This window comes from Epinephelus moara, chromosome 3 (assembly GCF_006386435.1).
Source record: "Epinephelus moara isolate mb chromosome 3, YSFRI_EMoa_1.0, whole genome shotgun sequence".
Taxonomy (NCBI): domain Eukaryota; kingdom Metazoa; phylum Chordata; class Actinopteri; order Perciformes; family Serranidae; genus Epinephelus; species Epinephelus moara.
The window spans coordinates 31,815,887-31,827,913 of NC_065508.1; the positions used below are offsets into that span (position 1 = coordinate 31,815,887).

At 41.6% G+C, this 12,027-nt stretch overlaps 2 protein-coding genes across 3 annotated transcripts in view; both read right to left on the reverse strand.

The window, feature by feature from the left end:
* Window positions 1–46: 46 nt before the first annotated feature.
* Window positions 47–8,388, reverse strand: radx (RPA1 related single stranded DNA binding protein). 2 transcript variants are annotated; one of them, XM_050041356.1, is made up of 15 exons: window positions 7,104–8,388; window positions 6,433–6,575; window positions 6,111–6,303; window positions 5,902–6,010; window positions 5,664–5,764; window positions 5,427–5,546; window positions 5,242–5,337; window positions 4,994–5,161; window positions 2,875–3,026; window positions 2,658–2,797; window positions 2,486–2,533; window positions 2,305–2,408; window positions 1,984–2,220; window positions 558–740; window positions 47–420 (listed from the first exon to the last, which is right to left on the reverse strand). In XM_050041356.1, exons 1-15 carry the CDS (start codon window positions 7,684–7,686, stop codon window positions 284–286), a joined length of 2,514 nt encoding a protein of 837 aa, XP_049897313.1. In that variant the 5' UTR covers window positions 7,687–8,388; the 3' UTR covers window positions 47–283. The 2 variants fall into 2 exon arrangements, with proteins under 2 accessions (XP_049897313.1, XP_049897312.1); XM_050041355.1 differs by having other exon boundaries at window positions 2,658–2,800; window positions 7,104–8,387.
* A 1,912-nt stretch (window positions 8,389–10,300) lies between these two features.
* LOC126388306 (major histocompatibility complex class I-related gene protein-like) overlaps window positions 10,301–12,027 on the reverse strand; it is a 32,332-nt gene continuing 30,605 nt past the window's right edge. Inside the window, exon 7 of the mRNA XM_050041359.1 lies at window positions 10,301–11,948. Coding sequence (XP_049897316.1) covers window positions 11,899–11,948 — 50 coding nt within the window. The 3' untranslated portion in view covers window positions 10,301–11,898. The remainder of the gene's footprint in view (window positions 11,949–12,027) is intronic.

A 12,027-nucleotide genomic window follows, 5' to 3' on the forward strand; every position in this document is an offset into this window, starting at 1 on the left:
TGTCTGTACATACACAATAAATTCTAATGAATGAAATATGCAATGTCAGGTATTTCAGTATTTTTATCAATCACAGAGCATTTTCCTCTTGAAAAGCATTATTTAAACAATCTTGTGACATTTCCGTACATATATAACAGGTATATTTACAAGTATCAAATTGAGGTTTGGTCCAAAACTTTTGCTTTTTCTATCTAAAATAACTTTCTAACAACATGATTAATGTATTCTGATAATAACTACAAGATGCTGTCAGAGTGCTGAGTACTCCTAAATGTACCTCCTAGTCAAGAGAAACCTCTGTGACTCTGTACACTTTGCTGATCAGGACCTCCACCTTGTCTCCACCCAGATGGCAAAGGTCCAAGATGCACACGACATGAGTATCCTCCAGCTCACCGGCAGTCGCCAGGACCTCCTCTGCAACACAAACATTGATTCTAATATCATCATGATATTTGTATCAGTGATAAAAAAAACAACCTCCCAGGTCTGTTATAAAAACGTGTGTCATGGCGGAATAGTATGGTCTTCCCCTCCACCAGTGTGGTGGCTACCTGGCTCGGGAAGTGCTGATTCGCTGTGGTTGGCGGTGTCACTGAGCGGACAGAGGAAGCCTGACGAAAGGCAGGACAGCATGGTGTTGCCGTGGGGATCCTGAGGAAGACCTACAGCCCGGGGCTCATCTGAGCTCACAACAGGAAAATATGCAGCATCAACGGCAATCTGCTTGTTTATGCCTGTCGAAAAGATTAAAAAAAGAAGAGTTGAAACTGATTTTGGTGGTTATCAGAACCGTTCTTAGCCAATCTGACAAGACAAAAGCATAAGTCATTTTTTTAAAGATGTTTCAGGTCATTTAGCTCATCTTTTGATGTTGGTTTTCAGCCCTAACTATAGGCAGGCTCTAAAGGAAGACCGTAGAGGTAGTGCGTTCATTCAGAGGGTTACAAACATTAGTGTTTTTAGGCCCCGTGTTCACCAAAGCATTTTTTTCCAATGAGAACGCCAGGCGCACCTCAGGAAACACACAGCTGGGAGCACTTGAGACCACTTTGGAGGTGCGGCATCTTTTCAGCTGAGACACTTTGGTTGTGTCTGGTTGCTTTGATACGATATCCACAGAACTAAAGATGACGGCACGAGGTAGAGTACTTGCTCTGGATGAAGGGGAGGCTGAAGAACGTAGGGAGAGAGGACGGACCTGCTGATCTATGTGGGTTCACGTGAGGAAACCTAGAAACAGTATCAAATTATTTCTCCTCTATTTTTGTTTCTGTACGTGTAGAACGTGACAGTTGGACCCTGTGTATTTGTCCAACCCGTCCTCTGCTGGGAGGGTAAAAAGCCACAGTGACTAGTGCAGTGTTTTACCCAAAGTTGAACATGTTTCAACTCTCCACGCCCAGAAAAGAACAGACACTCAGCACCTCACCATACGTCACACAGACTTTAGGAAATAAATGCTTTGGAGGACACGGCCCCTAAGCATGTTAAAGCTGCAGTTTGAAGACAACACCATGTTTAACTACACAGCTTGGTGAAAATGAAATAGAGAATATAGAAAAAAACATTTAATAAGGCTGCACCTCCTAGTAACACAGTTCCATGAATTTTGGTATTTTCGAAATGTGACTCAGACCTCTGACTGTGCAACTTGGTTTCCACTGACAGCAGGTCTCAACCTCACACTGACTCACTGATGACGTGAAGGTAATACAATAAAAACATAAAGGTCAGTTAGCTGTCTACACCCATTCAGGACTAACTGAATGAGACAGCACTTTTTGTTCATTTGGGAGAGTTATTCATAAAAAAATAAAAAATAAAACCCAGGCCTCCATCCTCTGAATAATTCAGACAGAATATTATGAAGGGAACAAGAGGGTGTTCACACTGCCCACACGTTGGCCAACAGAGGCTGAAATTAAATTAGCTTCTTGTGCATGACCGATCAGAGTCACTCTTACAATTCAACTTTACCTAATATTGTTACTTGGTAGTATCCCGGCCAAACCATAGGTGGGACGGTGTCAGCGCTTTGCCCCGGTGTCCACCGCGCTGGCTGAAGGTTACTCTGCTGCAGAAGGATGTTCTTTTCGTCAAACGTGAACCTCCGAGACACGCTGTCCTGGTACAGACCACCATGACACAGATGTTCAGAAACTTCTTGTCGTTGCTTCGGCCAACTGCTGCTTTCCCATGATGCGACATTAGAGTCTGGTGGAAACAAGCACATGGGTGTGACAGTGTATCAGAAGACGTATGGGACACTGCAGTGAGGCCGTAGCTCCAGTAACGCACCCTGATTTTCATTTAGTCGGCATTCTACATCCTGAGCCTCCTCAGATTCAGAGTGATTCTCCTCTTCTCCCTGCTCTTGTCCTTCCTCTGTGTCTTGATGTCTCCTGTAGGGAGCAGAGACAAATGAGCTCAGAATGGCTGAAGTGCGTTACTGATGAACCATCAGCTGAATCTTCAGTACCTTTTTGCCAACACGCTTTCACAACTCATGGACGACTGTGTGGCTTTTCTGAAAGACATGTTCATATTTTATATTTCATGAATGAATTAAAACTCCCCTAGATGATAAATGCTCCTACCAGCCACAAAACTACAATCAATGATTCACAAGTTAATCAGGAGTCAAATCATACCTTGTTTGAATTCTTCTTTTCCTTCCACTCACTGAGATCCTCTCAGCAGAGGCAGATGTTAAAGTGGACGCCAAAATCTGTTCAGCTGCTGACGAATGAATGTGCGTATCTGGTGCAGCTTGTTCACACGCATCTGCCACCTGCTGAAAATCAGACGTATTCTACAGTTTGAATGGCCACACCTTTTGGAGAGATGCTTTGAAATAGTGTCTATTACCTCTTTCTCCTCTGTTCCTCCTGTGGTCTTTGGATGTTTCATGTACCGCACTGCCGTGATCTGTCCTTGAAGTGCAAGTTTTTTATGCTCCCTATATTGCAGGGTCTCTAACTCCTTCTTCAAGTCAGCTGCAGCAACCAGAGGAGTTTGAGCTGAAGATGGAGAAGAAAGGTTTTTAAGGAACAAAAGTCTACACGCTCGACACCAAACTATTTTTACTGTGGGATGCAGGATTTCAGATGCATACTCTACTTTACAGGCAAACTGTTGTCTATAAATTGTCTTACTATGTGAAAAAATAGCTTTTGAAAATTTAAATAAAATGTAGGAACGAGTAGCTCGTTGCACCAACACATTATACAGACAGAGCAGGTTACAGTAAAAATGATCTATCTGAACTGTACACCACGCTGCATCTAACTACAGGAAAATGCTGACCCAGATTTGATTTGATTCCTGCCACCCACAAGAGATCAGAGTGAATCTCATTATGGTCCAGTGTTGAAGTGGAGTTCATCATTTCATTCCCTGAAATTATAGAAATTAAAGATGGTCTATTTTTGTAGGCTACTTAGCGCATTCGGAGATAAACCTGCATGAGAACTACAAAAAATGTTTAAATACGTATCAAACAACTTTGGCCCTAATCTTTCCTATGCAAATGCTGTTTAAATAAATTACTTAGCGTTCATTTGGGGTCTTTTCATACACGACAACATATGGAAAAAACATTTCAACCTCGGGTAATTCTATATACACACATCTGATTTTCTTTACTCCCATCATACTTTGAAATTACGACTGGAAAGCAAATAATTTTTTCACAAAGCTTCTCAAAGCTTCTGACTGCTAGTGATAGAGACAGAAAAAGAAGGCGCACGAGGAAAGCACCAGCGGTTGAAGCCATCTTTGTAAAGTAGATTGATAATACTACGTAATGCCCATGTAATAAAAAAAATTGTTCTGTGTTTTGAAACAGTCAATAAAATTCAGTGGAGCTGTCCATTTCATTACTTTATATATACAACATTTTTAAAATTATTATTAGACCTTGAAGACTGGGTGCAGGATCCTTAATGTAGATCATAAAAAAGTAAAGAGAAGGACAGCACTGCAACTTAATTTTTTAAGTATTGCCACCCACACACTTTGGGGATGTTCTTTAGTGTGTATTCTGTCACTGTCACAAACAGTATACACAGGTAGGGTTTAGTTATAAGTGACTGCAACCAGCACAAGGAGTCAATCCCAGCAGGGGGAGCTACAACCTTTCATAGCACAGAATCTGATGGTGTAGAACACTACAACATGAAATACCCCGGAAACAACACATAAACAATCATTTCAAAAGAAACATGCAAATCAAATCTCCTCATTCAACACACTGGGGATGAGGGTATCAGGGAAATGTATCCAATAAGCCTCCCTTTAGAGAAGGATTCTGTCCCTGTTACCACCTCTCCGTGGTATCTTCACTGTCGCAGTGCCAATGTAATGTAGGTCACTCAAGCTGTGGTCCTGTTACAGTGCCTAGCCACAGATGATTTATCACTGTGATCACATACAGAACTTTTATGCTAGCAAGTCCTGATTTTTTACAGTTTGTTTTGTTTTCCCAACATAATACACATTACAAGGACATTTTAACAGGTAAACCACAGCTTTAATGATACATGTGATTCTGCTCCTTACCTTGATGTCAACACAAACTTTGGATGAGTGAAATGATTACCCTCGATCATACAATAGCAGTGTACACAATTATAACACAGAAAATTCCCACTGGGGATTTGAGACTGAAAATGACATGGCCTCTTAGGCAAATCTGACTTCCCTCACTAATCATGTAAGTTCGAAGACAATAAAATATCTAAGCAGCGTATGAAATGACCTTACAATGTGAGGGTCACTTCATGTGCCAATCTGACTGACTTAACTATAGGAGACTGAGTGGGTTAATATTCATGTAAAAAATATACAAATGTCAATTAGTTGATAGAAGAAAAAGAAAAAACATCTGTTCACATAAACATCTGCTTATAGTGATCAATGTGACCCTGACACACCTGATCGCTATAAGAGGTTTCCACTGTAAAACTATTCTGTGTTTCTCCCTCACCTGAGGCATCTGCCATCGACTGGGTGAATGTCTTTGGGGGACGAGGGTAGCAATAATGACCACCAACAGCAGTCTTCTGGAGGACAACATTGTCCTTCAGGGTTTTGGTCCACTGGATGAAGCTCTTTACTCTGGGGTCACTCACATATGGCTGACCTTTGTGGTAGCCTGTTGTGGATGGAGATAAAATTGTGACCAATACTGTCACCACATAAGTCCATCATCAGTACTGTTACAGCTGTCCTGACCTGTGATGAACGTCTGTGTCTCGCAGCTGCTTGTAAGGTAGGGCAACGAGCCTTCCACTCGACAAACTCTCATCTGAGTGCACACCAGGTAGGTCACTGTGGAAGACATGATGAAGGAATGAAGTGAAAATGTTCACAAGTGTGGCAGCACAGCTATCACATAGGAGCCGACACAGTTGACTTACTTGGGCATATACGACTGAAGACTTCCGGTTGGGAGGAGGAAAAAACCTCCAGGATGAAAGGAAGGTCGGTTGTTCCATCCACCGCGTGGATCCAGCGATACGTCCAGTATTTTTCTGGACCTAAAAGATGAACATGGTCGTTTACCAATAACTAAATTAAAATGTAAAAAGGAAATTCAGCAGCTTTCTTTCAGTTTTAAAAAAAAATCCAGTTTAAAAGCATGAACATTTTTTTACCCTTGTTCCCTTTACTCTTGACTCTTTCAACACGACCGACAAATGTCACCAAACCAATGACGTCACACGCAGAATTGTTGGATAATTTTTCCAACTCTGACCTGTGAGAGACATAAAACTGTGATCAGTTAGTCTTATGTATTTGTACCAGATCAAAAAGGCATAGCGTGCACACCTCAAGTACTAGATTAAGATAGGCAAATATTAAACTTTAAAATGATCAGTGCCAATTCATTACCTAGTGGTGAACTGGTAGGAAACCTCAGGCAATCCCCACTGAGGCAGTACACTCTTTGGTGAGATCACAGTGATGACTGAAGTAGGTTTTCGAGGGTTCAGGCAGATTTCTTAAAAAAACAAAAACATATGAAGATATTACATTTAAGCTACAGGTATACTGTGGTTCACCAGCCCTTTCAGAGAACCCAGAAATAAATCTGAACATACCTACAGAGTTAAAGGTCTTCATTTTGTGATGGTCCATTTGTGGGCGTGACCGGTTTGAATAACTCTGCTTCAAGGTGTAGTTCTGGATGTACAACACTGTGCCTACAGTAAGTCTCTGGTAAAACTCTGGACAAAGTTCGTTCCATAGCACAAGGGACATTGTCCCACTCTGGTCAGCGACTTCAAAGTAAGCCTGAAATATGACAAAACATGAGGTGAAAAACAAGCAGACTATACTCTGTCACAATATAACAGTACAATTATGTGATGAGATTCACATCTTGTGACTGAAGCTCCAAATTCTTGGGAAGTTCAAACTCACCTGGTAGGGGTAATCAATCTTGAGCCCAAACTTCCCATAATACCGTAATCTGGATTTGTGTATTATCTTCACTAGGAGAGGGAGAGGTGTCCATGTCTTTCTAAAGCATGACTCCAGACTACAAAGAAGAGTAATCTTTGACACTGTTGAAAAGAAGACATTGGGGACGACACATTGACAGAACATTTACAGACAACAGGTAACGATTCTGATCATCAATCACTAAAGTCATTTATCAAGCAATAAAGCCTGACAATCTCTAGTTTCAGCCCCACAAATTTGAGGATTTGCTGCCTTCCTGTATTTTACATTATGAATGCATTAGTTTTGGGATTTTGACTGTCGGTCACACAAAACAAGCACTTTGAAGACATCAACTTGTGCTCTGAGAAACTGTGATGGGCATGTTCCAAAGCCTTGTTAAGGTTTGTTGTTAAAGTGGTGATCAGCAAGTTGATAATGAAAAAAAAGTTAATTAATCATGAATTATTTCCAGATTACTATATTTACTTATTTGTCTTGTGCATAAACATATTATGATTGCTTAGATTGTCATCCTAACCATACTGTTAGAATATTTCAGGTGCAAAGTCCACCTCACTGGTGTAAGTGTAAGCCATGTTAATAGATCAGTGTGTGACAGAGGGATCATCAGAGCAACATCATCTCACCGTCCAGCACTGTGTCAGAGGAGGAAGACCCTGAGGTCCAGATGTCTCCCTCTGGGTCGTCGTTGTTCCACAGAGCCAGGTAATGTTTGCGGCTCACCTGAAGGGGAACATCACTTTGCAGCACCACACTCCTCTCCATGCCATGCTTGACCAGCATGGGCAGTGCACTGACGTCCTTTATACGGGGCAGGACAGCAGAGCTCTGTGCACCGCAGCGGAGCTTTTCAATGCAGATGTAACCGTGTCCCAGTCTCCTCTCGTTATAAACGAAAGAGCACTGTGTGATGCTGATGTCAGTCCCAGTCCTCAGGATGTTTGAGTGCACCAGGTGATTCAAAGCGGGGTGAACAAAACATTTGGCTCTCCAGACTCCGTCAGTGACGGTCACATCGTAGCTGTAGCTGTCGACCTGCTGCCCCTCGGTTTGCTCAGATAAGTACCGCTGAAGTGCGATGACAGCGACCGCCTCCTCGGTGTTTACTTTCAGACACTGTGTGGAGGATAGCCGCTCCAGCGTCCTCTGGAGGAAAGACGCTTGAGAAAAACCAGTGACCATCGAAGAGGAAGACGAGTTATCCTCCATTATGACCAGGAAAGTTAACTAGTTATCTGTCAGATAGCCAGCATGTTGCTGCTGCTGTCACCAAATTATCTCATGTTAGCTTGTTGGCTAACGTTAACTAACTTCCTCCTGCCACTGTAGCAGCAATGTCCGACACGCCAGAGAAAGTAGTAATATCTGAATGAATATACGAGTCAGCTTGTTTACCATATAAGACTTAATATTTCTCGGTGTTTGATAATTCGCCAACAAAGTTAACGTTACAATTACTGAACGTTACAAACAGCGCGCGGCGGGTGCCGTTTGATTGCGTCACTACTAGTTGCCGTGAGCAGTGGCGGCCTCAGCTGTGTGAGGGGCAGGGGCGGTAAAAATAAAAAACGGCACCAGCTGCATGCAGTTGGGCAACAAATTGCACCATAGAGTAGAAATAAGACAACATAAGAAAATATATATGCAAGTTGATCGTGGTGAGTCTCCATTATTGAGGTAGGCGTGAATATTGTGTCCGGCAACACCCAAAAACACTGCTGGGCGACCAACGATAAAAGAGACTCTGCAAAAACAGTCTGTGTAGGCACCTACCCAGACCCCAGGAATGCCTCTCAGCCTTGCAGCAGATTTTCCTCAGTGGCCACTCGCGGTATTGCATATTGCCTGTGGCCCAAAAAGCATTTTCTCCACAGCCCACCTACCAACTGTTGACAGGACACCTCGCACTGCAAACAAGGTCAATAATGAATCTTTCTGTTCTGAATTTTTGAGCCACGGTGGTTTTATATTTGTAAAACTTTCCTCAAGCAAAGAAAAGCGATTTAAAAATCTGGGACATCATCACAATGTTAGGTCTATTGCTGTGTCTCAAATCGCGTACTTCCGTTAGTACACTTCCATGTAGTATACTATGTGCACTATGTACTCATTGGCGTAGTGCGCAAATTTCGACAGGGTAGTGTTGTCTCTAACCAAACAAGGCCGTTGTACACTGAACGGAAATGATGGCCGCAGCTGTTAGCTTGTTAGCAAACTTGCATTAGCAATAACAGTATAGTGGTGCTTAGTGCAAAAAACACATGTATAACTTACATTTGTACAATGCAGCGACGTTCATGGTCGCACAGTCCTCATTTCCACTTTGAAAAGTGGTCCCTCCCCTTCCGCTACATAGCCAAGATGGTGACCATTGAGGGCAAGAAGTGTCCATAGTTCCACACTCAACTTCTTGACCGTTTTGAGTGCACCATCTGGGTACTCATAGTGCACTGCATTTTTCCATACTTCTCAGTGTGAACGCACTTATGCACTCAAAGTATTAAAGTACAGAAGTATGCGATTTGAGACACAGCATATGAGTCGCACAGGAATTTATGGGCAGGGCCAGTGGGAGAAACACTACAGTGCATATTTAGTTGGCTGAATACCTAGTAAATTTTGGGGGCGTGTGATCATCTTGGCATCGGCTATCTAGTTATTATTAAAATCTATGCAGCAACCTCAAAAAACACTAAAGATATTAATCAAGAATCAGCATATTGGGCTGCATATTGAAATATATTGTTTCATAACAAAATAAATGGTAAAGTGATTCCAGTATGCTTCCATTTTTAAAGTCTGAAGCATCTTTTGATGATTATTGGGATAATAACAGGGATCGCCTTTGACAGGATAAGTGTGGCATTAAATTAAACATGAGGATACCAAGGGGGCAGTTGCCATGGCAAACAGAGAAAGAACAAATTCTGTTTTACAGATTTTAATTCAATTAATTTGAATGACTTTATACAGTTTGATATCGCTTCCCTCTGACAATGTTGACTAGTGATTCACATAGTATCCACTCATCTGTGTGGTTGAATTCTGAATACTATGAATTAACTAAATGAATGTATGAATGCAATTATGTGGGGCAGTCAGTGGTGAAAGAGCCATTCAGTTCTTTCACTTAAGTTAAAGCAAATACTCCACTTCAAATAAAAGTACTGCGTTCAAAACCATGAAAACCTACTTGCTCATAAAACGATTTCTGATTTTTCTAATCTCTCTGAGAATGAATTCTTTGGCAACTTGGGAGCAGCAAATTCAGACTGTATCAACAACAGTCAGATTATAAAGATCATATGATATACTGATATATAACAGGAGCTCTAAGAGTAAAGTCTTGGCAGTTGAAGGTAGCCCATATTGGCCAAAACCCTAACGGCTAACAGTTGAGGAGGGGCCACAGTCTTTGGCTTTGCTTTGAGAAGAAAAAGTTGTATAGTTGGAAAAATCATCTGTATTAACATAAAAGGCCAACAAGCATCAATGTGATTATGTGTACAGTGCAATAATATATATTTACTGAGTTTCTATCTAAGCCTGAATTGTTGGTTTTCTTTTTTTACATGTATCAGCTTTGAAGTTGTGAGAAGGCACTTTTTACAGTGCTACTGGCTTGCTATTTTCTCACTACTTCCAGCATTCATGCTAAGCTAAGCTAAATGTGTCTGGAAGCTAACTCTGCTGAGAGTTGACATGGCTATTAATCTTCTCATCCAATGCCTCTGTGAGTGTACCGAATGCTCAGGTAATATTCATATTTCTGCAACTATAGTCACAGATCAGTGCGTGGACTAAAGAAACTTTTGAAAAAAAGTTTTTGAAATAAGAGCCAAACTTTATTGAAAAGCAAAACATCAGTACAGAAAAGAATCTTATATTTGGTTTTGTTATTCATTTGTGGTTATCAATACATAATCCACTGAGCCCTCTGACATCAATCTCTAAGCCTGACCAAACATACCTTAAAGCTGCCTTTAAATTACTCACTTGCCCAAGGAAAGAGCAGATACTCTACAGCTTGCCCCAGTCTCATATCTACAGTGTATCTGCTCAGCATAAACTGCAGTGACAACTGGCTTGATAAGCAACTTCATGTGACGGCCAACCACCCTCACCTTCTATCTGGTATCACCTTCTATTTGGACCGAATGCAATGATTGGCTGGAGTTTTCTTAGAACCATATGAGAATGGTGTAATTATGAGTTTTTATCTCTGATGGAATTCACTTACATTTTAGTGTGCCATCAGCTTATAGGATGGATAGCATTTTAACCTAAACAAAGAAAAGTGTAAAATTTCCAGGAAGGTAAGTGTAGCTTTAACTGACTTAGGACTGTATCCGACTCAGAATTATGTCATTTAAGTCAGATTTGGCTTTTCAACATGAATGTTCGGCTTTTTCTTGCTGTTTTTTCTTGTAAAGTTCGAAAGTTTGAACAGTGTCTGGCAGGCATTTAGGGTGACATCTACGCTCACGTAATATAGTAAACAAGCCAAGTTAGCCCTGCGAGCTAACGAATCGGAAATGTGCAGCAATATTTTTTTGCTGACACTAGATATCAAACAAAAGCCAGAGATTGTATCGTATTAAGATGCTGTGAGCTGTAAATTTACCAGTTCTAAGCAGAAGGCAGAAGATAACATTATCTCCTGACCAGGCAAAGGCTCTTTTCCTCTGGGCAGTTGCCTCCATCTCACTCAGACTCACCCTGGGTGTGGGGTGTGTGCCTGTATCGGAGGAAGATTTGCGAATCCTAGGATGGTGAAGGACTGACCCTTGCCTTAGGCAAGAGGAGTGGTATTGGTTAAGGTTAGGGTGAGAATGTCAGGGTAAGCCAGTCAGAGGCAGAGTAAGGCGGGTCATTGCTTCTCTATCGTAGGATTCGCAAATGCGTGTACCGTAGAGCAGTGTAAAAGCAAGGAGCGCTCACTCTGCAGCCACATCTGGGGACCAAAATGTCCTCTGAGGAACACTGCAAACAAACTGACCAAAAAACAAACAACAAAAAAAAAGAAAAACTACTGCTCCACTTGAAGAATCTCAGTCGTCTGAGGAGTCTCTGACTAATAGTTTGATTCTCTGGCTTTAAGGGGGCAGCCAACATAAATCTTACCAGAAAAGCTGATTAGACCCATTCATGTTAATGTCATATTTCGATGTTGCTCGAATGCCCAGAACACCGTAATGTAAACAGCCACAATAGCCTTTCAACCCTGGGTGCAAAAAGGTTGTTGGCTATGGACACCTGGGTGCTTATTGCATCTGCCAAAAAAACTTACACTTACATATCAAGCACACAAATCATGACTAATACTTCACTTATGTTATGTAATGTTATTTAACATGGCACATGTCAAAGAGTTTACTTTCTTCATCCCATATGAGGCAACTCAGTGAGTGCGTTTGTCAATCAGTTGTCTGGATTCAGTTTCTCAGAGACCTCAGGGCCGTTGTCAGGAGCTGTAAGGTCAGAAACAAACAGTTTGTGTGAAACTGCATAGAGTCCACTCACAGTCCTAAAAAGTTCATCTGCACAATA